Source organism: Cynocephalus volans, chromosome 8 (genome assembly GCF_027409185.1).
Source record: "Cynocephalus volans isolate mCynVol1 chromosome 8, mCynVol1.pri, whole genome shotgun sequence".
Taxonomy (NCBI): domain Eukaryota; kingdom Metazoa; phylum Chordata; class Mammalia; order Dermoptera; family Cynocephalidae; genus Cynocephalus; species Cynocephalus volans.
The window spans coordinates 146,017,122-146,044,274 of NC_084467.1; the positions used below are offsets into that span (position 1 = coordinate 146,017,122).

Consider the following 27,153-nt stretch of genomic DNA (forward strand, 5'->3'; position numbering starts at 1 on the left):
TATCCAGTTGATACCTTCATTCAAGGCTCTGCAAATGTCATCTCTCTTGTGAAGCCACGCATACCCAAGAGACAAATAACCTTCTTTACCTCTCATTCTCCTCAACATCTGATCTGTATCTTTCCTACAGCAATGATACCCTCCCCCTTGCTTTATGGATTTTGCATGATTTTGTTTTATCTGGCTTATTAGATTCGAGCACTTTCAAGAGGTAAGGGCAATGACGTCAGTCCAATTCACACCACTGTGCCTTACACATAGCAGACTCCTAATTAAAAAAGAAAAAGTTAATAAATATGTTCAAATAGAATTCAGAACCAGACATACCTGTTTTTCCTTGTTCAGTGATTCTTCTAAACTAGTAACCATTGCTCGATACTGTTCCACATTACTGGCACTTGTTTTGAGTCTCTCCTTCAAGTCATTTACCTGCTCTTCTGCCTGCCTTAGCTGACTCAGAAGATCATCCACAGCTTCTTTGTCACTAAGCTGACCTAAAAGATGGATCAGCTCTATTAAAACTAACACTTTAAATTAACATTTTAAATGGTTTTAGAGATAATCATTATCAAGGAGTTTGTAAAATTAGGATTAAGGGTCAAATATAGAAGTACTTAACTATCTAGAAAGTATATTTTAATCCATGCTGAATACCAAGATAAAAAGTAATAGCTGCTTTGTCATTATGCTACTTCTTCAAAAAAATTCAAATATTTGAAATCTAATGTTATAGAAATTAAAAAATATTTAAAAGAACATCAAATACAATCATGCACAGCATAATGTCGTTTCAGTCAATGACAGACCATAAACATGACAGTGGTCCCATAAGATTATAATGGATCTGAAAAATTTGTATTGCCTAGTGACATCACAGCCTTCTTAACTTCATAAGTGCAAGGAATTATCACATAGGAGCAACGGCTATACTGTATAGTCTAGGTGTTTAGTAGGTTATATGATATAGGTTTGTGTGAATACATTTCTTAGAACATGATCTCAGTGGTTAAATAACAGATGGCTATATTTCCACTAAACTGATGGTAGCTCCTTGAAGACATGGGCTGAATTCTTAATCTGTTATTTAAACATTACTTACTCTAAAACATTAAATCTTACATCATTTAGCCCAATTTTTGTTTTATCTAAAACGCATGGAAAAGAAATAAACTGCAGGTTGAAAAGAATTTTTCTTATCGTATGATATCAACAAGAAAAGACTATTACGTAACTATAATATATGCATCAGGTCTATATACATGCACGTATGCATACATATACTTCCTATGTTATTTATTTGTTTCCCTTCTACTAAGAACTAAAACAATTTGAAATGGTATATTCACCAAGGGAAACAAAACCTAATGAAACAAATCTTTTATCTGAGGTTACCAATAAGCAAAAATTAGAAAGAAGTCTTTAAAAATCAAATGAATTATTTCTTTAAGTAAACCTTATCAATAAAGGTTTAGTAAATAACTTCATCTCAAAAGGGAGGGAGTTAAAAATTCAAATATTAACTCTTTCCAAAAAGAACAATTTTTAAAGTACCAACAAATGGTTTCAAGAATTGGAAAACTCAGATCATACCTTGGGTCAGGTGCCACAAGGAACTACTTCACATATAGGACCGTCAATTTATTAATTTAAGCCACAAACTTAGCTTTATTATACAAAAAGTGGTTTTTTTTTACCCCCTTTATTGGCATCCACAAAAAACCCCCTATTTATTTACAGGAAATATTATGAACCTAAAAAAGTATTTGTTTTATTTAATATTTTATCAGTCTACTTTATTTATTTACCTTTACCCGTTCTCTGTGAGGACTGAGAAGTAAGTTGTACTTCCATATTACTGAGATGCTGTTTCAGTGTAATGATTTCCTTTTGAGCATTTTTTAATAGTTCCTTTGTGTTATGATGAAGATTTGTCTCGGTATCAAGCTGTCTCTTTGTATCTAAAAGTTGAACCTATAAGAAAAAATACATTAACCCCATAAACACTATTTTTAGGTTCCTAAGTAACTAGAGACCTAAGTTATCTTTTTACAGACCCTCAGAACTCTGGCCAGGATACAGTAACAGAAAACAGATTCACCTTCTCACCTGAAACAACTAAAGAAACCAGACAAAACAACCATGATCAATGAGATGGGAAACAAAAGAGGTGGACCCTGTGATTGCCCTGCTTTACTGACTTAAAAGTTCCTAGGCTATGACAGAGGGGAGGAGAAAAGAGGCAGAGGCTAGCAGACTCCCTGAATTGAGAACACAGATCTGAGAGTCCAGGGTAACTAAAGCAACTCGACTTCATAAGACAATATCAGAGAGAAGAAAGCTTCACAGAGTACCCTGGACATCTGCAGAGGGTCCTCCTTGAACAATTCAGCAGAGTAGCAATCAGTTCATGTATGTGAGGAGATTACACCAGACAGGAGAAAGAAGGATCCAAAGGGATTAGAGGGAAGAGTGCTTGGCACTCACAGGAAGTCAGGAATAATGCCTGTTCCCAGCAGCCAGACTGAAAAAAACTCATAATTTAATGGACACTGAAACTAATACTCAGGAAGGTCTTGCCTCAGTAATGGAGAATAATTAGTACTAGACTGAGCACTCCTCTGAGCCCACCTAATACATCATAAAAAGCAATACACAGAAGAATCAAACCATTTTTAATCAGCTTTACTACACCCTAGAACAAAGCTCAAGAACATTTAAAGGAATGCAAAGATATCTAGAGCACCCAAAAAGGTAAAACTCACATCGTATGGCACCCGACCAGAAATTACTAAGCATACAAAGAGGCAAAAAAAACCTTTAGAGTCCATAGTACGTTTTTTCAAAATCAAGCTTGAATTTGGATGGCAGTGTGTCCACACACCAGATTAATTACTAAACAGAACAGAAACTCAGAACACTGACAGACTCACATCTAGATTTCTAGTAAGCGTATGCCTTTGTTCCACCTCATTTTCCAACTTCTTCTTTAGATGAGAGATCTCATGTTCCAGTTTCTCTATCTGGTTACTAAGCCTTTGTTTGGTTTCTGTCTCAGATCGCTCCAGTATTCCCTAGGACAATGAAAAGTTTTTTGGTTATACTTAAGAAAAAAGTCAAAACAAAAAAGCAATACAAAGAAAATTAAAGGCTACAGAGAATTATGGAATTACAATCTATTTCTGCATGTAGAGGTTAAGATCTAGAATGTTTACCAAGAAAGTATTTTTCATATTAAACATCTACTTAATAGGAAAAAAAGTTACAATAGTCACTCAGATTTCCTAAAGTTTTAAGGAAAAATAAAAGCTAAAGAATTAATCTTGTAAAGAGCTAAGCTGTATAGGACCCAGTAAATGTACACCTGAGGATCAAACTTGCCAATTGCATGATTTCAATCAATTCTTTCAATGTTTTATTTAAAATATTTAAATGTCTTAATAAACTCCCAAATTCAATGATCATCATAATGGATGACAAGTGACAGATAAATTTTTTAATTAAGAAAAAAGAATACAAGAGTAAAACTAATTTAAACTTAACTTTTATAAATTTTTTTCTACACGTGCTTTTTGTTGGTTACCTGAATTGTTTGCAAATTAGTTAGCAGCAAGTTCTGCCCCCTTTGTTCAGCTAACAAGGACTCTCGTTGCTGAGAAAGGCGAACTTCTGATAATTTTAGCATTTCCTTTTCCTTCTTCAAATTTTCTGCTCTTACCTTGAGGCAAATACAAGTGAAAGAAAAAACATTGGAAAGCCATGTCAAATGTAATAAAACAATTATAAAGTTAAAATGATTCTTTCATCACTATTTCTTAATGCTATTTACAGACTATACCTTCTTATTATATAAGGATATATAACTCAATTTCATGTATAGAAATATAAAGCAAAAATTTATGGAAATACTAATAGATCAAAGGAAAAATCTTTCAATTACCACAAATACTCACGATTTCTTTGCTCTAACAAACCAGACTTTAAAAAAATAGCAACAAAAATCTAAAATGCCAGAGTAAAACACCAAAATGATATAACTATGCTATAGTCACACCTGCATACTACTGAATGATTCAAGTTTCAGAATCCAAATTGTTTTCTGAGTATCTACTTGAAAGTGATGACTGATCTATTTAAATTTTTTTGCCCCCATAAGAGTACACTCTGAATCTCAGGGAATTTGAGAGAGTGCTATAAAAATCAATATTCTCAAAGTATTCATATTTACACACAATGAGTCCTATAAATTATCAATCATAAAACTCACTCCACCAGTTTAAAAAAGGGAGTGGACGTACAATAAAAATAATAGACCAGAATTAGAAAACCTGGGATCAAGTCCCAACCAACCCATATCTCATGACAGTCCAAAAATAGGCAAACTACCTATTAGCTCTTAAGTCTGTTTCTCACAGGTAAGATGGGGGACAATTGTACCTAGCTTACAAGTAATGATCAAAAAAAGTTGAGAGAGATAATTTTATAATATAAAACACTATAGAAAAAATTTTATCATTCCAGAACTCAGTACATGGTTTAAGGCATTATTAATTTCAGACATTTATATTCCAGTTAAAACTCAGAAATATAATTCAATATGATGAAATTTTTAGTTCTTTATTAGAGATGAGCAAGAATGGATAAAATACATTAATTTAGACAAACAATTACCTACAAATTTATTTTGAAATGGAAGTCTAATAAGGAAATCTCAGTCCAGGACAAAAATGAAAAATGAACCTCTTTCCTTCTTCAATCTTAATAGAAACAATCACACTACTAATGCACAATTGGCTATCTGGAAGCTAGGTAATAAAGACTCATAATCCACAAACCTTTCAAATATCTAAATCATATCAATCAGTAAAATAAAAGTAATAACTAAAGAAATGTCAAAGGCATTTATAATGCAAGTAAGATGGGGGATACTGGTCTTACTTCCGCAACAGCTAGCTTTTCATTTGCTCCTCTCAAATCTTGAGTCATTGTATTGATGATCTGTTCCTGCTTTTGAGTAGTTGCAGTGAGTTTCTGATTTCTCTCGTGTAGGGATGTTATTTCTCGACGATATCCTTCAACATTATCTTGCAGCATTTCATAACTTATATGAAAGAAAAATAATTCTGTAAGCACCTGAAATACTACATCCTATTTTAGCTCCTTGAGGAATTTCACAACAGCTTAATTTTACATAATTAAGAATATGAAAAAGTGGCTTATTTAATAATGTAAAACCATTCTTTTTTCCAAACTCCAAATTTAGCGGTTGATTCAAGTTCTAAGCAAGCACAGTATTTTATGCTGAATAACTTTTTAATCTTACTCATTTTTAAAAAACAATTAGTATATTCAAAACAATGCTAATACAATGTATACTCCGGACACCCACCACATGCAATATGCGATTTAAGATATTTATGCATGGTTAGTGATGGATTTTTGACAGTCCTTTTTCCTTTATAATCCTTCATTGTATTTGGCTGTCTAGAGGTATCAACATAATAAAAAGGTGCTCCAATTGGAGATGGTGAACTATTAGATGTATAGGAGTAACTGCCTGCTATTTCCATACAAAACCAGTTTTTATCATGTATTATATAAAAACAAATTTTGTCCTAACGTGAATCATTCAATGAATCTAATAACACATAACCACATTAAGAAAATTTATTATTATTCATTTATAGGTGACCAAGGAAGTGAATTTCCCTAAAATTACCTAGCACTTGCTTCTCTTCTACTTAGAAAAGGCTGAATAAAATTTGTTCCCATTTCTCTCACGCTCTGGTGCATTTGTAAAAGAATTAAAATGCCTAAGAACAACAGGTCCTACATGAACAGGTCTTCAATTTCAAGAAGGGAAACAAAGCAACATTCCTTAATGGACTTCAACTTATTTAAACAAATTTAACCCCTTAGTGCTGCCCAGGAGAATTATTAACCACTATTAAAAAACAAACCACCACAGCTTCTCATCCTGGAACATGATCTACAAAAAAGCACACTATTACAAATTAACCCTTGAATTTGACTGATTTGAATACTTAAATATAACACTTAGACTATTAATTTTTGAACAAAAAAATATTTACCGTTTAGAAGCAAAATCTAATTGGGTAGACATTTTAGTGTTTTGTGATCGCAAATCTGTAACTTGCTCCTGAAGTTTCTCAAGCTGCTCATTCTGTATTTTTTCGTTATCCGCTTTTTCTTTTTTATAGTTCTCAAAAATTTCCTGCAACTAAATATTGGAGATTATTAGAAAACAACACTGTGTTCTCTAAAAACCGAACCCAAAGACAAAGGTGTGATCTGTACCTGTTTAAGGGCAGCTTTAGCTTCTATAGCCTCTGTTGATTCAATAACAGGTACTGGAGCAGGAGTGGAAACTGTTTGTGATGTACTTGAACGTTTTGGAGTTGACACAAGTGAAATATCATCTAAGCTTGAAGCTTCAGAAAAGTAAAAAGACTGATAAAACACTCTGTTGGTTTTTATAAATCTGCTTTAATCTAGAATTTCTTTGCAAATACATCATTACCAAACCAATAAGCTAGACTTCTTTAAATGAAATCGTAAGATTACAGGCGTTTTGAAACAAGGAATCTACTAAACAATGTATAAACATTGTTTTTGGTTTCTGATTACAAACAAATTAATATTTATAGAAATGCTAAAAACATAACCAAAATAAATATTCGAATTCACTGATTCTAAGATGCACACTTTTCAACGATAGTCAGCATTTCTTCTCTCTCATTAATATATAAAATAGTGGCATGTTTCAGAATTGATATGTTATAATCAATCATATACGGTATTTAAATTTGAAGCTACTATCATTATAGTGGCTACTGCTCATGCTGCAAAAGCCACTCCCTAATATACATTTCTAAAATATTTCCTTACGATAACCTACCTTGTAAGGGAATGACAACCCCTGTTGTTTGTGACAATAAAATACGGTACATATCACGCTGACGAACTATGGAATCAACAAGCTGCATCTGATGTTGTCGTGACTCACGGAGTTGTTCCAGTTCAGTGAGAGAGCTCTCGAGTTTGTGCTGAAGTTCAGTGATCCTACAGAGTGAGAAATTAGTCTATTTCACAGACAGAACAGAGTCAGGCAATTATATTTTCTACTGAAAAGTACCCAAGCATCTCAGTCTACCATTTAGGCACAGGGTAGATTTTTAATCACTCTTATCACTTCTTTTTTCTTCTGCTGATATATTAAGGGCCATTTAAAAAATCTCCCCTATACAGAACTCAGGTACTCAAACTGACCAATGCAATACAATTTGTTTGCAAAAATGAAATCCATTCCACTCAGTCCAAAAATCAGTCTCCTTGCTTTCACAGCCATTCCTCCTCCTTCCTCTAGCACCATACATTTTTTTTTTGGAATAAAAACTCTTTATCCTTCTTGAGTAATTCCTACATATATTCTCCATGAAGCCTGCTGGTCTGTTCCCTGAAACCTAGGCTAGGTCCTCCATCTCTTTGCTTCCACAGACAGGCTTTTATCTATTACAGCACTAATCTCATTGACCTGAAATTACCTACTTATTTATCTATTTTATTATCATTATTATCTATCCTTTCTGCCTCATGCATAAACTGAGGTCCCTGGTAGTAAGGTATTTGTGAGGGGGAGGGCTGGGAGTACTATTGCTGAAATTTTTTTTCCTAACTCACTATATCCCCAGTTTCAAACACCGTTAGGGGCACACGAGAGATTTCAATAAATGTCTGCTGAACAAACTGAGGTAAATTACATACTTGGATGAAGTTGTTTCTTGTTCTTCTCTTTCTCTGGTTTCCCCAAGTTCTCTAAGAGCCACTAAGAGACGCTGATTTTGCTGCTGAAGCTCCTCAATATTTCTGTAAGATACTAGATGCTGTGATATTACTTCAGATGAACTACTTATATCAGCAGAGCTTACTTCCTCATCTCGAATTACATGGTTACCCCTTGCTTCTTCAAGTTCCATCAAAAGCACTCTAATCTAAAAATGAAGTTTTAAAGTGTTATCAAATAGTATTAACTTTGATTCTAGAAATGTTTACAAGAATATGAAAATATTCTTTCTTTTTTTTTGATGGCTGGCCAGTACAGGGATTGAACCCTGGACCTTGTTATTAGAACCACATTCTAACCAACTGAGCTAACTAGTCAGTCCTAAAATTTTCAAATGAAAACATCACTAATGAAAACCCTCAACTTGTACTAACTTAAATTATCTTAAAAAACAAAGCATTCAGCCTTATCATTTTAGGTATTAAAATCTAAATTAAAAAATTTTAATGAAAAAAATTAAGTACATAATAAAAGAATTTATTTAAAAGTAGCCAAATCACAATTCTAGAAAAATGACCCCACTTTTGGAAAACAATGATCAAATAAAACTCACACAGATACATACATATCCATTTTGTGTGTGTGCTTACGTATGTAATGTATGGTAGGGCAGAGGGAGAGATGGAAATTAGGTTTTTAAACGAAAAGCCATATAATTTAATGCCATTCATGTGAAATTTTTGTGTGTCTTATGTGTGTGTACACACATAAAAATCAGGGAAAAATATATAAGAGATATACATTTACTGACTTGCTCATTAAAAAAGAAAAAAGTGGCAGAGTAATAAATACACTTTTATTTCAGTAAAAACAAACAACTCTTACATATGCTTATATATGCTCATGTGTTTGTACATTTAAGGAGAAGTAAGTGAAAGAAGAGACACCAATCTGTTAACTGGTTATACTCTAGGATTTGCAGAGTAATGGAATAAGAGTTGGAGAAAACTTTTACCTTTTAATTGTTCACTTATTATAACCAGTATCTACAATTTGAGAATTTATAAAAAAACAAAAAAGGGAGGGGAGTGTGAAAAAACAATGACTTAGTTAAAACTCTGCAGACTAGTATTCCTAACTGATCAGAATTTCATACGTGGTAGTTCTATCTTAGATACCTTCAAATTGATTTAAATATTACTGAGCAGCCAGTATAAAAAAAAAAAAAACAGGAAAACCCCCCCAAAATTCTAACCTGCTGTGAAAGATCTTTTATTTGTATTTCCATTCTTTGATTCTCTCTTTCAAGTACAGATGAATGTTTGTTAGCTTTATCAGTGTCCTCTTGTAATCGCTGAATCTCCTTTAAAATGTAAATTCAAGTGAAAATTCTGTAATTCCTTCTAGGACTTACTTTAGAAATGAAACAGGTATATGAATAATAAAAATATATACTCAAATACCATAATAATCTTTTAAACTAAAAATATTCTTTCAAATATAGCAGCCTCTAAAAAACAGAAATTCTGTATAAACATGAACACACTACTTCTTAGTGAATACCTCCCATCATTATAATGCTTGTCACTGTTTGAAAATGACTGGAAATCTGCCATCCCCTACCAAACTCGTTCTGAACTACAATCTTATAGCCATATCAAATTCACAGCATATTACCAAATGATGTCACAGAAATGCTCTCAAAGGCTTTGTTACTAAGACAAAACCACAGGACTACAGTACGGCGACAATCAATATTAAATTGGTCATATATTAATAAATGTTAAAAGTAAAATACATTGGGTAAGATGCAAAAAAAGACTTATTTTTTTAAAAAAAAACCTGCTATAGGCACAAAAACCTTACAGCTTTGAAATTTTGTTTTATCTCATACTCATACAAATTTTGTTTCTTAAATGTGTTGTTTTCACCTAGGTGTTTTAAATATTATTCATATTAAAGATGATTCATGTTTATCCCAGCCTTTCAAATACCTCTAAGCACACTTCCCTAAAGGTATGCATAAATCAATTTCAGAAGGAACAAATGTGACAAAATGAAATAGGCAAAGGTGCACAAACGATAGCAATGACACAAATCTGAGTTGGAAACAGGATTAATTAAGATGACAAAGAAGAAAGTAATCTGGTCATAAAATCATTAGAACCTTACAAATCAGCATTACAAAATCTAGACAGAAGTATATGTGGTATATGTTATAAACAGAAAATTCAGCTATAAAAAGACACAGAAATTATAAATTCTTCAGCAGTTATGAAAAAGCATTTAAAGGATTTTTATCACTGTTATTGTACATTAATGAAATAGATTATTTTCCGTAATAAACAGATGCTGTTATCTAATTCTTAAGCCCCTTACCTCACTACCCCTCCTCCTCCTTCAGAAAAAAAGAAGCTTCAGGCAGAACCCCCACCCTCAACAGAGAGAAACTCAAGAAGATCCAATTAAATTCAAGGGACTTCTGTGCAAACCAAGCTTCAAGGGTGATGAGTGGGGATGGGGGTGTGTATATCAAAAAGCCATATTCCCAATCAGAGCAAGACTGTTAGACTGCATTTGATTCAGAATAAAAACAGTATAAGATGTAGTATACCTGGATTTATGCTGACTTGTAAATTGCAATAGAAGCAAAGATTTCATTTTGAATTAAGGATATAATTTATTTATATTTTTCTCCAAAAAAAGAAAAACAAATTTATCAGTTTAGAATAGGAGATATAAATTCATTTAGCTAAATTTCCTCAATAAAACTTTCCCTCAGTAATATTAACAGTTGTACCCTAAACCCAAAATATTTTTAATCAACATCTATTAAAAAGTAATAGAGGTAAAGGTTATTTGAATTTCTTTGACACTTTTAAATGAAAAGGAACAATAACAAAATAATGTATACAAAGATACACCAAACAGTGAAATAGCATTAAAAAGGAGTTCTAACCTATGGTCAAACCTATGGTCAATTTTATAGTTTCTAGACAGAATATCATAACCATTTCACAAAGAATGATAATGCTAGATTTAGGAGAGTTCTATTAAAAAGAGAGATTATAACTTTAATTTGAAGAGTGGTCCAAGGAGATTTGGCTATTACCTTCCACTAGAGAATCCTAAAGAAAACACACCATATGCCTTAAAAAAACGTAAAAGGCTCTCTCGATTTTAGCTGAATACAGGTAGAATATTTTGCGTTTAGAGGTATTTAATAATGTAATGAGAAGCTTCAAAATGTATAATTACCATATCTCTGACAAGTGTATTTAGCTTTTTCTGACTGAAACACTTAAAGAAAGAACCACTTAGTAAATGACTTATCAAAAGAAAGAACCACTTAGTAAATGACTTCTCATTTGTATTTTTCTGCTTAAATTTAGAAATGGAACCAACCTTCATAGCTTGTTCAAGTTTAACAGATAAACTTGCCACAGCTTTCTGTGCACGTTCATACTCCTCACGCTGGCGTTTTAAAATCGGTGCTTTTGCTTCAACTTCTTTCACTATTTCATCTAGATATTTATTAATTCTTTTGTTCTCTAGTTTCTCCAAAAGCAACTGATCCTGAGTTTCCACATAAGCATTATACAGCTGAAAGTAGAAGAGGGATTGTTTCACATCTAAGCATAACAACAGAAGTATGTAGTCTATCTAGCTTCATTAACATTCTTTAGAACTTACACAAGATGAAAATATTTACTATATGTCACACAGAACTGAGAACTAAAGAAAGCCTTTCCTAGAATGACGCATTAATCATCAGACGATTTTAAAAATAATTTTTTGGTGGAATTAAGTTTCAAAGAGATCTGAACACCTTTGCTGAAGGAAAATAATTAACTTAACAAGATTTAATAGCATTCTTACCTCAGTTAATTTCATGCCAGGTTTCACTATCTTAGCTACGGCGGCTGCAGTAGGAGACATGGCTGCAAGCTCTTCTTCGGATAATATAGCTCCTGTGCCAACACATAAAAATCTAATATATTTTTGTAAAATCTCAAACTAAATTAAACCATTAATAATTTTTTCAAGACAGGTAAAAGTGACACATACTGTTTGTTACACAGTGACACATACTATATATTACATATTAATTCCTATAAAGATTTTAAAAATATGATGTCAAAAAGTAATGCAACACAGCCCGATTGTAAAACTCATGCAATAATTTTAACTAACACTATCCTCGGAACTGACATACAATTATGTGTGATCAAATGATACTTACATCTGACAATTTTGTAAAGGCACAGATAGAATAACTTTGAAATAAAAATAAATTCTAATGATATAACTTGATGGAGTTTCCTACATCACAGCATGACAGAGATACTATTAGTGAAATTAAATGACTATTATGTTGGTAAGTTCTAGCATTTCAAGTCATTAATGAGCATCTATTAGCCATACCTTTACGTTTTGTGGCAGAAAGCAGGTCATTTGCATTCTCTAATTCCTTCTCCAACTTCCCTATTTTCTCGAACATTTCTTTTTCCATCTGATCTTTGGACTCCTCTACCTCTAGAAGATGATCCTGTATTGCTTTGTTGGCTAAAAACATTTTTAAAGACATAATATTCAAACATACAATTAAAATCTTGCCGTTTATAAAAATCTTGCCATTTATAAAATGTCCCTTCAGCAGACATTAAATTGTAGATAGACTGGACCTGGCAATTATTATCTACTAAAAGCTCGTGCTCTACTCTACTTATAACTCCTGAAATGTGCTGGCCTGGTGATTCTGTTTCTCTTTTGATGTCTCTTATCCACAGGAAAATAAGGGAACTCAAATGGTAAAAAAGTGTTTCTAGGAATATCTTTGGTTTCTGTTTTGATCTTTAGTCTGGAAAATAAGAAACTGGAAAAGACCATAAAGGAAAACATTTAAGAAAGCATGAATTTAAGGAAATAAAATATGCTATTGATAACTTAAAAAGGAAGGCTTATTTATGGAGTAAAAGAGTACCCAAATTACAAATCCATATGTACTTATCAGAGTAAATATTTCGAAAATAGAAAAGTTTCTCATTAGAAATCAGAAAATTACATATGATTATTAGATGAAAGAAACTACCTATATTTTCAAATATACTACTTGCTTAAAATATAGCTGTTTTTCTTAAATCAAGGATCTTTCTCCTATACCAAATTTTGTCCCTAATAAAATTAAGTCTAAATTCTAAGCCCATCAATCTACGCAAAGATTAAGAAAAAACAAAATGATCTTCCCATAACTGAAAATGCTTACCTTCTCCAGCTTCTTTCAAAAGTTTGTGTAGTTCATCCACTGCCCGGGTTAGTTCATTGCTCTTTGCCTCTGAATCATCAGCAGCACTCTAAAAGTTAATCTTAAAAAGTTACCAAACAGCCAATAATGCAACATTGGGACACTAACATGTGTGGTGGAATATTTACCTTGTACAGGTTAGAGAGTTTTATGTGAGCATTTAATTCATTATGGAATTTCTCTTCCATACTGGCCTGTTGTTCCTTGGCCTGAAAAAAATAACGCAACTATAGAAGTCTAGTTTGAACTAAAAATAGAATGTTTATCAAATGCCAGGTTAAAAAAAAAATCCATTTTTGTAAAGTAATAAAGATAAAAACACTAAAATTAAAATCAGTTTTTGGGACAAAAATGAATTATTTTAAGGATAAAATATTATAGATATTTTTAAACTTAAAGTAGAATAGTGAAAAGATATTAAAATTAACTAATACTCATTTTTACACAGTATTTTGGATAAAAGACATAACTGCTATTTCTAATTCTATTTTATCCTAGCTACATTCTGGTTGTTTTACAGTGCCAGGGACAGATTAAAACATATCACTTTGTAAAATAACTGCTTCATAAGTGCTTCAACGTTTTTGTAAAAAAAGCTTATTTAAAGTGATCATCTATACCTCTTTTAACTTGTTCAACAGATCCTCTACATGCTTTTGAAGATGCTCATTTGATGTTTTTAAGCCATTCATCTGTTCTTCCAGTCTAGAAACCTAGAAACAAAAAAGTGGGATAGGAATGATGTCATATTAACTAAAATTAATTTGACATGAGGTTTACACTGCCAAGCCAAAGAAAAATAACCCCCACCCAAAAAAGCAATTCACAAAAAATTCACATATTTAAGAAAATGAAAAATAATAGCTCATGAAATAACATGTTTGTATTTTGCTCACAAAAACATACCACCACTACTTAAACATGCATCTGAAGAAAGGTACATTGTAAGACAATAGATATCGAGATTCATAGAAGAATACCTTAAATTTTTTATTTACATGCAACTGGGTTGATTCCCTAGGCCAAATGTTAATAAGTTATGTCCTCCACATTTGACTCCTAATTTTATAATACAACTAATTAGGCACATAACTGAATACATATCTAATAAACTGACACACAAAGTTATACCCAACATGAAGAAAGATATAATTTTACTAACTTACCTCCTCTTTTTTGTTTTCAAGACTACATTTAAGCTCTAGAATCTCATTTCCTTTTTCTCTGCCAAGAGCCAGAAGTTCATCAGTTTTGGTTTTCAACTCTGTATTCAGCCATGTATTCTGACTATGTAGCAATTCCTTTTCTTGCTCCAAGCGTTTTTCTCGAAACTAAAGAAATCCAAAAAAATTGTTTACAGTTAAAATATATGGTTATTCAAAAGATTTTGTTTGTAGCTAAGAAAGACAAGCAGAATTTTACTTTAAAACAGAAATAAGCATTTGCATGGTTTCTTAACAGAAAACATTTAGTAAAATCTACAACACACTTAAATTTCAAATAAGCAAAACAGTTCAATTAAAATTGTCCTAATGATTAATTCACTGACAATAAAAACAAAACACAGCCTTTATTACTGTATGAATACTTGCCTATATTTAAAATTTAGTTTTGATGAGTTTTAAGCAAAAATTGAACTTTGTGCATTAGGAATTATTTGTTACTTGCCTTAACAGAAACATCAGAAGCTTGAAGTTCATCCAGTTTTAACTGAAGTTCGCCCTTTGTTGCATTGCTTTCTTTAAGTTTTTCATTTAGACGTTTAACATCCTCTACAAAGGTCAAGAGAATTCAAAAATAGTGACTAATCAACACCCAGAAGAGCCAGACAACAAAAATATATCTCTAAGAACATAAACCTTTACTACAAATAAGTAGTACTCAACTCCCCTATTTCAAAAATAGTGACTAATCAACACCCAGAAGAGCCAGACAACAAAAATATATCTCTAAGAACATAAACCTTTACTACAAATAAGTAGTACTCAACTCCCCTATTTTAATTTGTTTCTGACATACATACTTACAAATGTAATTTTAACCAATATATAAAGAAATCAAAATTTGTGCATTCAATCAAATATGTGAATTATGAGTTACTTTAAATACAGTATCTTAAGCTAAATATTCAACATTAACCTTAACTTTCCTTATATTGAAAGATATATTAAAATTTTACAAATAACCATTCAAATTTAAAAAAATGATAAATATAAAAACCTTCTACTCAAAAGTCAAAATGTCTATTTATTTATATTCCTTAACATTCAAATTTCTATAAATATTATTCCTTTAAAAACCACCACTAGCTGATCAACATAATCAACAAACACTTTGAAGTAAAAACTCTTTTCTGAGACTGAAAAATTATAGTTACCTAACTGAATATTATTGTATAGTAACACAAATCTCTGAAAATTCTTCCCTTTATTTTATTGAGATAATTTTAAAAAACCTTAGAAACAGGAACCAAAGGGAACTTGATAACGATTAAGTGGTAAAGAGTCATGTTCACCTGAATACATCAGCTGTATTATATCCTTTATTTATATATTTTATATTCCTGCCTCCTAAACTCCCTTCAGCCTGTTTTTGAATACGGGCTCTCCTTTTAGGTTCTTACATTGAACACTTACAAATAGCAAGGATGTCCACATAACATGAAGAATAGCTCAGCCTTTACAACTGAACATTTGAACTTCTTTCAATTTCATATTATAAATAGCTTTGTAATAAAAATCTGCATAAACCTCGGTCAAATTACTACTTCTTTGAGATATTTTTCATTTGTGCACTTTCCAGATACTTCTTTAAACCCGATTAACATTTTAAATGAGTAGGAGAAACAATAGAATATTACACTAAACTGATCCATAACAAAGAAACATCAACAACAGAAATAGAATGAGGATTAACTTGTAGCACTATCAAAAGAAAAATGAAAGAATGAAGTTAAAGGCTAAAGCACTTCTTCATACCTGTTAAATATTCAAGTTCTTGAGATAGTCTCTCATTGGTTCTAATTAAGTCTCTTTTCTCAGCTTCTAATTCTTCCTTTGTTCTTGTAAATTGGCTCTGTAATTAAAGGAGTAAGTAATAAATTTAAATTAAAAATTAAGTTAAGCAATCAATATAGGAACTTGAACATAGAATTGTCACTTTAACACTAGCTACAGTTTTGTTTTTTTTTTTTAATTGAAACATAATTGATTATAAATTCTTGTAGGGTACAGAGTTGACTATCAGTATTTGTGCATAGTATGTGATGATTAAATCAGGATAGTTGGCATATTCGTCATTACAAAACATACTCATTCTTTGTGTTCATTAACCAATTTCTCCCTAACTTCCCTGCCCCACTTTCCCCTCCTCTAATAACCACAGTTCTAGCTGCAGTTTTAAAATGGCTGTTTTAGGGCCGGCCCGTGGCTCACTTGGGAGAGTGTGGTGCTGACAACACCAAGTCAAGGGTTAAGATCCCCTTACTGGTCATCTTTAAAAAATAAATAAATAAATAAAATGGTTGTATTTCTCTCACATTTATGTATCAAAAAGCTTAAAAATTACCGATAATTCAAACACTTCACATTTTGGATTTTTAAAACATTTTTCCTAGGCTCATTAAAATTTTTCCCATGTCTCTTTTTGTAACATGGAAATATCCTAATTACTTAAACACAACTTTGTAGGACCCTGCATGTGCTTCTAATTTTTTGCCTTCATAAAATAAAAGTTTCTAGGAATATCACTGTATTTATACCTTAGTTCAAATGACTTTTCAAGATTCCTAGAAATGAAATTACTTGAAACCCTTAATATATTTTGTCAAATTGCTCTGCAGCAAGACAATGGCAATTTAAATGCTTTTCTTTAAGTTATAAGTACCAATCTCAAGTCACACATGCCAGAACTGATTATGGTAAGAAAAACAAGAAAAAAAAAGAGAGACAGAAATCAATCCTATCATGGGGAGGTTAAAAATAATTACCTTACTGTTGTTTTATCTGCATTTTTCTGATTACAAGTAGAGAAACATTTCATATTGCCATTTGCCCATGGTATATATAGATTCCTCTTTGTTAAATTTTTTTTTTTTGCCAATATCTCCTTTGAATGATTTATAATTTGTAAGTGATCATGTATTAAGGATATAAACAGTCATATCTGTACTGAAAAAAGCATTTTAATAGTTTATTTATGTTTTAGATTTTTTATGTAGAGAATTTTAAATTCTACTGGATTGAGTTTATCACTCTTTTCCATTATAAGTTCTAACAGTTCTTATACCTACGAATTTTTTAAAATAAATCTTATTTTTTATATTTGAAGTTTACAACATGATGCTATAGGATACACATAGACAGTAAAATGATTTCTATAGTGAAGCAGATTAATCATCTCAGTTACTTTTTTATTACTAGAGCAGCTACAATCTACTTATTTAACAAATATCCCAAATACAATTTTACTACCTATAGTCCTCTGTTGTAATTTGATCTCTAGACTTAATCACCTCCAGATCTCCTATTTTGTATCCTCTGACCTATACCTCTCCTTTTCCCCCTCCCCCAAACCACTGTCTTATTGTCTTATCTTTGGTATCTGACCTTTTTATTTCAGATTTTTGTTTCACATATATGTGAGATCATGCAAAATTTTTCTTTATGTGTTTGGCTTATGTTACTTAGCTTAATGTCTTCCAGGTCATTCCATGTTGTGGCACACAGCAGGATCTCATTTTTTAAGGCTGAATAATACTCCACTGTATATATACAACATTTAAAAAAATCTATTTGTCTGTCCACAAACACTTAGGGTGTTTTCATATCTTGGCTATTGTGAATAATGATGCAATGAACATGACAGTGCAGATATCTTTATAAGGTGGTAATTTCATCTCCTTTGAGTAGATAACCAGAAGAGGGATTGCTGGACAGATAGTAGTTCTACTTTTAACTTCTTTAAGAACCTCTATACTGTTTTCCATAATGGCTGCACCAATCTACAATCCCTGTATTCCCTTTTCTCCACACCTTCCCCAAAGTTTATCTGCCTTTTGATTACAGCCATCCTAATGGGTGTAAAGAGACATCTCATAGTGGTTTTAATTTGAATTTCCTTGATAATTAGGAATGTTGAGAAAAGTTGTTCCCTTAGAAAATAATATAATTTATTCCACTGCCTCTGGCTGAAAAAATGATTTCTAAATGCTTCATAGTTTCTTTTTTTGGGGCAGGATTTTATGTGTGCATGCTGTTTTCTTGGGCTGCAGAACTCCACACTTTGTGACAGTTCCCCTCCCTAGAAGGTTAAGATCCTTTATACTGGGTTTTACTTCAGGATTATCTGTTTATTGTTCTCTATGTTGATTCTTATACCAGTATTATGTTTTAATAGCCACAGCTTTATATACCATTTTAATATATGGCTAAGCAAGCATTTTTAAATTGATACTTCTTTTTCAGGATTATCCTAGCTACTACCCCAATCATCTTTAGTTTCAATTATCAAGTTTCAATGTCTCATTTGGATTTCAGAGTCAAAATGCATTAAGTTAACACATATTAATTTGGAAAGTCTTTCTATCTAAGACCATGTTATATCTCCACTTATAAAGGTGTATCCTTAAAGTTTTCAGTAAAGTATTTCAGTTTTCATGTATTGAGTTTTTTTAATATAAGCACATTTCTTACAAAGTTATTTTTTAGGTATGTTATGTTCCTATATCAAAATATTCTTGCTCAGATCCTGGGAAAATCTTTTGTTCTTTTAGAAATTTGAAGAAATTATTATTTTTTAACCTTAAATCAAACGTAACTTTTAAAAAAGCAATGACATGAGCCTAAAATTTTATCTAGTTAGAAAATCACTGTGTATGACCACTCTATTAAACAAATTGGTTCAGTAATACTTGTTATCATATTTAATCTGTTATTCTTAACACTGCTCTAAAGAAACAGTTACCAATGTGGATTTACCAAATCCCCAACTGTATCACAACATTTGGAGTAATGCCTGGTCTATGGTAAGTATTCAATATATAATTTCTATTGAGTAAAAGGAATGTTCAATCTATCAATAAAACATATAAAAATCCAATTTAAGAATTTATATAAACACATTTTTGTTGGTAGCTTTTCCTTATAGGATATCTGTTTTATCTTCCCATTGACTAATAACTGATAAACACTATCAGAATAAAAAAATTCCTCAAGTATCATGTTTATACTAGCTACATTCATAAGAATAACTTTACCTGAATGGCACTATTGCGATCCTGAGTAATTTCAAGTTCTTTGTTTTTCTCAGTTATTGCCTTCAGTTGATTGTCTGGATAAAAAGAATTTTATGAATATATACACACTAGCTTAAAACCTGCAATGAGTGTTCTTATCCAAAAGCCACCCTTACACATTTCAAAAATGAGAAGACAAGCTCAGAAAGACTAAGTTGTACATCACATTCCAAATACATGAATATGTCACAAATTTACTGTATTCTAGATCAAAATTTTAAAAATGCTATCCTGTTTCCAAAATCAGATGTGTAATAATTCTAGCCAACATTTATTGGAGAAAGCATATGCAATTAAGCAGTTACCTTATTTTTCAATGACGTCTTCTAAATCAACATATATCATAAAAAACAATGAATTATGAGGGGAGTATCATGGGACTGAAATCACATCCCACTCCTTCCTCTTTCTCCCATCCTATTTGCTTACCTCTTCCCCTCTCCCCCTCCTCCCAACTGTTCCACAACATCTTAGACTGTAAAAAATAATAACATAAATAAAAAAACTTTTAAAAAAATGAATTGTATTTAGAAATAGGAATATTAAGAGACAAGATTGTGAAAGAGGAAATAACATTAAAGCTACATAAAATATATGCACAGCGAGTAACAACAATAGATATTTCCAATTCCACTCCTGTTTATCACTCCAAAGAAAGCCTTTCACCTGAAGAAAAAAAATTATGTTTGACACTCAATTATCAATCCCTCAGTCTCCACTCATAATGCGCTATCTTCCTTCACAGTTTCTCTTCTAAACCCATGCAGATATTTAGGAAGAATATACTTTTTTGAAAACTTTCTTCCACTAAAACACATCTATATGAAGGTACTTCAAAAAGCTTGTGGAAAAATAGAATTAAAAGATAATACGAATCCTTCCATGAACTTTTTGAAGTATCCTCATATTATGTGCTGATAATTTAATGAGCAAATACATTACTTATTCTAATCTTAACTTCTATTCAAACAATAGGATCATTAAAAGAAAGCCCCCCTGCTAAATTAGTCTAGACTTCCTATTTTGCTTTAATGTTATTAACTACTTTCCAAACTTACAGATCCAGAAAAATACACAAAAAAACTTACCAACATAATTCTACAACCCAGAAAGGCATCTGATATTTGTGTAGGTTTATCCCTATCATCTTCACCCTCTCCCACATCTCATTAAAAAAAGCTGTTATCATAGGCATTTTTCTGAAATTCTTCAGCACTACTGCTAAGTGGCCTTTTTTATTATGCACAGATGATGAATAAGATCCAGCTATTTATGCTCCATCACACATATACATATCATCATACATATATGTAATGTTTTATAATGGAGTGTGCCAAAAACAGCTGAAAAATGTTATAACCCAAACAAATAGCTGATGGGCATGGAACTGTTAACAAAAAGTTGAAATTTTAATCATTCCCTTGGTTATGAGATTCCTGTGTTCCTTCTCCATCAATCAAATATAAAGCTATATTGAATGGCAATTAATTATGCCCATACTCTATAAAGATCTTTCCTGACATATGCTTTCTTCAATCATGAGGAAAACATAAGACATATCATCCTCCTAAGAAATATAAGGATCTTTATAACTAAGATCTTGTGTACCGTCTGGGCCTTAATGATGTAAGAAAACTAAGAAAGAAATTAGCTACCCATCTTTCATGGGAATTAGGCCTTAAAGAGGAAATATGCTGAGGTTCATAGATATTTGTAAAAATGATAACAGAATAAAGAGGATTAAAACATAAATATACTGGAATCAGGAGGCTTTAATTTTTCAACATAAAAATAATGAAATCACTCTAATTACTTCTTCAGTTGCATAATGCTTTAGGCTTTTCAAAAAGTTTCCAAAAAATATCATTTCATTTGATATGCAAAGCTGTGTAAGTAGATGGACATATGCGTCTAGCCATCTTATAAACAAGAGACACTATGATTCACATACAGCAAAACTGCTTTTAATAGCAAAGTCAGAATTAGAACTCAGGCTTCTTAACCATTAAGCCCTGTATTCTTACAAAGTCTTCACCACTGTGTGAAAAATCAAAATATAAACATAAACAAAAACAATGATGCTTAGTAAGTATTTTCATATACAGTAACAAAATGTTTCCAAAGCATACATAGAAGTGTCTGAAGATCTTATTACTCTAAGAATATTTAAAAAGAAGCAATAAAATACTTACTGAGCTTCTCTAGCTCAAGCCGTAAGCTTTGGCACTCTCGAGTTTCATTCACAAGTCTCTCCTGACTGTGAGATAGCCTCTTCTCTATCTCGAAGTACTGCTGTTCTACAGAATACAAGAGAAAAAAAAAAAAAATCAAACACACATGCAAACACATTGTCAATACTGCTACTTATTTCTAACAGTGTTGATTTTAAAATTAAAGACACAGTATTGGAATTGCACTCCAAATAAGAGAATCTGAGTAAAGACAGATCAAGCTAAAGATAGATCGAGCACTGAAAAGGACTTATCTAACATTTCCAACCAATTTTATGCCAAAAGAAAATAAGTACTAGAAGAGGTTTTACAAATGAACTTCTTCAAGGCAGGCAACATGTCTCATTTATCTTAGTATTTTCCCCAGACGTCACTAGACTGCTTAGCATAAAGTATTTATTGAATGGAGAAAAAAAATATTTAAATTAAAAACTGCTTTGCAGGGCCGGCCCAGCTCACTCGGGAGAGTGCGGCCCTGGTAGCGCGCCGAGGCCGCGGGTTCAGATCCTATATAGGGATGACTGGTGCGCTCACTGGTTGAGTGTGGTGCGGACCACACTGTGCCGAGGGTTGAGATCCCCTTACCGGTCAAACAAAACAAAACAACCCCTCCCCCCCCCCAAAAAAAACTGCTTCGTACTAAAAGGCTTGTTTTAAAAGTCAAAATGGTACCTGGAAATATAAAATTACTAAATTTATGTAAAAATAAATGTGTAAACTTCCCAAAGGAGGGGACTGAGTCTATCTTGCTCAGCACTGACCAGGCACATAGAAGACAGTTAATATTTACTGTGCAAATTAATGAATAGAATGCAGTGCACTACATTCAGTTCTAGGATTCAGAGCACAGCCTAATTTTCAAGATCAATTCCACTTGACAATTATACTTTTTTTAAGTGAAAATTTATTCAGGATTTCTAGTGAACTTAGCAAAAAAAATTACCAATTCCCCCAAAACAAATGGTAAACCAAAACACACAACAAAAATTTGTGTTTTATTAACGGCAATTACTATATTCTTAATCTTTTTTCAAGGATGTTCAATCCACTATTGTCGATGACTTTCTTATTTAAGCCCTACTATAAGTAATTATAAGCAGGTGTTAATATATTTTCAATCAAGTTCCAACTCTTAGAGAGAAGTCCAACATACTAAACTCACTACACATTCACTGTCTTTCCAGCGCTCAAGTCATTTCTGTGAACATCTATTTCGCTAGTCATTGTGTGCACATGGAGACACATACACCTCGGAACAAGTGCACGAAGTGGTCAGTTAGGCAGACGTCCATGAATACACGTGAGAGAGGAAATTACTACCATTTAAAGTGCAAAAAAACTGATAAGGCACTCCAGGCTTAGAAAGACAGGGGGTGTAGACTCTCCGAAGTCTGGTATAAATAGAAACAAACTTCCCAATTTCCATTTGTTGGACCAAGTGAAGCGTCCCTATATAAGACCATCAAAGAATAAGAAACTAATGTGATGCAGATTTTAAAAAGATAAAAAGGCTTCTCCTTAACAAATTGTGAGAGGAACAGGAAAATGAAGGCCTAGGGTGCCCAAGAAGCCCGGGAAGTGATGCTACCAATCAGCGTCGTAGACAGAGTGCGAGCCTGCAAGGGTGGAGATCAGCTACAGCCAAGAAGTTGGGCCCAGACCCGAGGGCGGGAACAGCGTCTCCCTTACCGCTCTCCACCTTAAATTTCTCGTGCCGCCCCTTCAGGCCATCGATCTCGGATTGCTGATCAGCAAGAAACTTTTCAAGTTTGTTCTGGACGGACTTAGGCAGCTTGTTCAGCTCGGTGCGCTCCAGGACTTGCTGCAACACCGCCGCCATGTCGGTGGGGCAGGGGGCCGCGGCGGTAGCAGCCGACCGGGTAGAAGCGGAAAAGAAAGGCGAAGACCAGGAGAACGCTAACTCAGCAGCCTCGCTCGGTGGCTCGCGCGAGCCTGCCCGCCGGAGACTCCCGCGGCGGGACCCTGGGAAATCGAGTACAGTGTTAACCTCAGCACCAGACACAACCCAGCGCCCGTGCCCGAATGCGCGCGCAGCCGCCGGAAGCTGTGCACCCTGGGAATCCGAGTTCAGAGGAGGCCCTTGACCCTTAGTGCACGCCAACTTCCGGCTTCTGGCTCCACCCGCTTCAGGCCTCGCGGGCCTCTGGGAAACGTAGTGTTTTTCTCCTTCCTTCTGTGAGCTCAGTCCTGCACCACCCATTCCGCTTCTTCCTTTCTCCCCGCCCTCCAGCTCTCCTCAGTCCGCCGCGTGAACACTGTCCACGCGGTGGCGCTACATATGTACCCGTCAACCCACGTCCCTCCCAGAAGAGCAGGGCGACCTTACCGTCAAAGCCCCGCGATGCCATGGGTCGTCCTTTTTGGCGGCTTCTAGTCACTGAGCCACTAGAGGGCATTGGTCCTGGCAGTGCCGGACAGCAGGCTCCTAGCTACTGCCACACTCTCTACGGCGCCCGGAAGGGGGCGGGGTGGCGACCGCAGTGGCTTTGGCTGAGGCGCTACGGTTAAGGGAGGGGAGCAGCGTGCGTCATTAGTCTGCGCCACTGAGGTCTCGAGACCCTGGGTTTAGAGTGGGAAGCGAGGTGTGGGGATTTGGTCGCTTTCTGATGAATACATTGGCGTGGCATTGGGACCCGAGAAGAATCTGGCCCCTAGAGGCTGGTTCTTGCACCCTAAATCCCCTTCTCTGGTGGACTGACCGTTCGACGGATTTATCTGCTACGTGTGCACGTTCTGAGAATAGGTGAGTCAGCGTAAGGGTGTAAAATGTGTGTGCGTCTGGTTTTGTGTGTGCGCAGTCGGGCCCAGAGAGCTCCTTTTTCAAGGGTAGGAAACATGGACAGTCAGGTCGTTACACACTCCAGTTATGTGAAACGGTGCACCTAGATGCCTTTTGAGAAGGAGGTACTGAATGGTTCAACAGGAATTTAAGAAGCCCGGTTAATTTTTCAGGAAAGGATTAAAAGAAACCAGGAATTGTTTGAGAGTTAACCTATGGTTTTAGGAAACGTTGCAGAAATGTTACCTTGTGCTGATGTTTTTAAATCCGAAAACCGTTGTAACACAAGTTTTTAAACACATTTTTAAAAATCACTTCTCACTCTGCCTCCATAACAGAACTACTTGTTTGTTTCCGTAATCTCAATCTGTAGATTGTTTCATATTTGATTACTCTTCTGAAAAAAAATTATTTAATTATTTATTGAAAATAAGGCATCCCCAAAGTCCTCCCTGCAGTTCCCATAGTCTGTGAATTGGTGATTTAGTTCTCATGTGAAATTTATTCTTTTTCTTTAGTTCCTACTTGTGAAACTGTTGTTGTGAAGGTATCTAAGAGGCATAAACAGAAGCATTTCACTTATAGTTTCTGGTAACTAAGGGAAAATAAATCAGTAAGGAGTTTAAGGCTGATATTTTTCCCCCAAGATATTTTATATATAAGCCTTTAATTAAGGTTAAGGTTGCTGGTATGTGAAGTACTTTACCATGATCTAGGCCCACTGTATTATCATACTGTTGATTTACTATTTGGGGAATGTTGATATTATGTTCTTAAATTTACAGAATCCTAAAATTGAATAGGCCTTCAGAACTGCTAGGATCCAAACTCTTTATTTTGTAGATTAGGAAACCAGAGACCAGGGATGTTGAGTTGTCTCAAGTCACAGTGGTTGGACTATGAAAGCTTCAGGCGATACACCACATTTCAGAAAATTTATAACCGTAAAAGGCACCAAAGCGCTTTACAAAATATGGTTGGCTGCATTTAAAAGTTTTGAAAGAGCATTGAAGAAAAAAGTTATTGGACATTCAAGCAGATTTCATAATCCAATAGATTTTCATCTTCCTGTTACATTCAGTTTCTTATATATTAGTATGGCTATGTAGTGGATTGAATTACATCCCACCAAAACTCCCTGAAGCTTGAATTGTGTCCCTCAAGTTTTATGTATTAGAAACTTAGCCCCCACTGTGACTGTTAAGAGGGTGGGAAATCCTATTATGGTAATTGAAAGGTGGAGGCTTGAAGAGGTGATTGGATTGTAGGACCCGTGCAGTAATGAATGGATTAAAAATGGTGGTCAGGGGTGTGGTTCTGAGGGCTTTAAAAGAAGAGGAGAGTCTATCTTGCTCGCTCTCTCTGATCTCTGCTCCCACTATCTTGCAATGTGAGACCCCTGGGTCACTGTCACCACCACCAGATGGACTTTGGACTTCCCAGCCTCAGAAACTGTAAGCAGTAAATTTTGTTTTCTTATGAATTACCCAGTTCTGTGTATTTTGTTATAGTAACACAAAAAGGACAAATACAAACTAGTAGGTGACACCCTAGAAAAAGTGTTAGCCTAAATATCATAACTTTGGAGTCATTTGTTATTTCTTGCAAGCATTAGGAATTATGAGGGTACTTCAAAAACTTCATGGGAAAATAGAATTAAAAGATAATACAAATCTTTTCATGAACTTTTTGAAGACCCCTCATATTAGGGCAGAAGGAAAAGAAGTAGAATAACATGATGTAGAGGAAAGAGGTACAGAAATGCATACCTTAAGGCATTACTAAAAGCTGAAAACCCTTAGCTTTTTAGAAACATTAATAATTTAGACAGTAAATTCTAGACTTAGTCTTAAAAAAATGGTATGCAGACCTGATTCTCTTGTACTGTTGTCAGAAAAGAGCCAGGAAGAAATTCAGTGCATTTTGAAACAGTAGAGCAACAGCATCCAACAGGCCATTTCACACTTAAGCCTATTCTTTGGGACTGGCAGTTTACATGACTGGTATCAGATATACCACTCTGGCATATCCATAGTAGCCTTCACTTTGTGGTACTGAATAAGGTTCAAATTTTTTATAAAACCCAAATGATTATTACCTCTAAACTGCAGTATTCAGAATACTATATCTATGTTCCTGTAATCTCTCTATTTTATAGCTTTTAAAAAATATCATCTCTTTACGTTTTTATCTTTTACACTGAATTGAGTTCCTCATTATTATTCATTATTGCCTAGCTCTTTTTATTCAGTATCTTCGGTTTTAAGCTACAGAAACTCACATCAAAGGAGTAGAAGACAGTAGGGGGCATGTACTGGTTTCCATCCACAAACCAGAGAGATTGCAGAATAGGAGCTACCCTTAGTAATTATTTATTTGAGGTACTGGGTACAATTCCTCAATATGAGTGTAGTATTGAAGAGCATGGATTCTAGATTCAGATTGCCTGAGTTTAAATCCTACCTGTGCCACTTGGGTAAGTTATTTAATCAGCCTTTCTTTGTTTCAGTTTCCTCATCTATAAAATGAGGATTATAATAATAGTACCTACCTCATGGGGTTTTTGTGAACATTAAACATTACTACAGGTAAAGTATACTTAGAATAATGCCCTGTACAAGATAGAAGTTATATAAATGTTTCTAATAATTGCATTGCTATTTATCTACTTACATAACTCTTACTGAATTATGAGTTTCTCAAGGGCAGAGATTAAGTGTT

General features: G+C 33.7%; 2 protein-coding genes across 4 annotated transcripts in view; one reads left to right on the top strand and one right to left on the bottom strand.

Annotated features, from left to right (window-relative positions):
* The window catches only part of TPR (translocated promoter region, nuclear basket protein), a 58,695-nt gene extending 35,036 nt beyond the window's left edge, over positions 1–23,659 (bottom strand). For 2 of the 3 annotated variants that reach the window (XM_063106711.1, XM_063106710.1), the window contains exons 1-22: positions 23,322–23,566; positions 21,594–21,698; positions 19,363–19,436; positions 16,085–16,181; positions 14,775–14,878; positions 14,273–14,437; positions 13,727–13,819; positions 13,235–13,315; positions 13,068–13,155; positions 12,227–12,367; positions 11,681–11,772; positions 11,207–11,404; positions 9,057–9,164; positions 7,783–8,009; positions 6,917–7,080; positions 6,316–6,449; positions 6,090–6,238; positions 4,936–5,098; positions 3,581–3,715; positions 2,931–3,071; positions 1,806–1,971; positions 328–494 (exon numbers count right to left, since the gene is read on the bottom strand). In XM_063106711.1, the coding sequence (XP_062962781.1) occupies positions 328–494; positions 1,806–1,971; positions 2,931–3,071; positions 3,581–3,715; positions 4,936–5,098; positions 6,090–6,238; positions 6,316–6,449; positions 6,917–7,080; positions 7,783–8,009; positions 9,057–9,164; positions 11,207–11,404; positions 11,681–11,772; positions 12,227–12,367; positions 13,068–13,155; positions 13,235–13,315; positions 13,727–13,819; positions 14,273–14,437; positions 14,775–14,878; positions 16,085–16,181; positions 19,363–19,436; positions 21,594–21,698; positions 23,322–23,472 (2,943 nt within the window). In that variant the 5' untranslated portion in view covers positions 23,473–23,566. Of the gene's footprint in view, positions 1–327; positions 495–1,805; positions 1,972–2,930; positions 3,072–3,580; positions 3,716–4,935; positions 5,099–6,089; positions 6,239–6,315; positions 6,450–6,916; positions 7,081–7,782; positions 8,010–9,056; positions 9,165–11,206; positions 11,405–11,680; positions 11,773–12,226; positions 12,368–13,067; positions 13,156–13,234; positions 13,316–13,726; positions 13,820–14,272; positions 14,438–14,774; positions 14,879–16,084; positions 16,182–19,362; positions 19,437–21,593; positions 21,699–23,321 lie in introns of all 3 variants that reach the window. The other variant, XM_063106712.1, reaches the window with a different exon arrangement.
* Positions 23,660–24,186: 527 nt separating this feature from the next.
* Positions 24,187–27,153, top strand: part of ODR4 (odr-4 GPCR localization factor homolog) — a 42,541-nt gene continuing 39,574 nt past the window's right edge. Inside the window, exon 1 of the mRNA XM_063105433.1 lies at positions 24,187–24,396. The gene's annotated coding sequence lies outside the window, so the exon portion shown is untranslated. The remainder of the gene's footprint in view (positions 24,397–27,153) is intronic.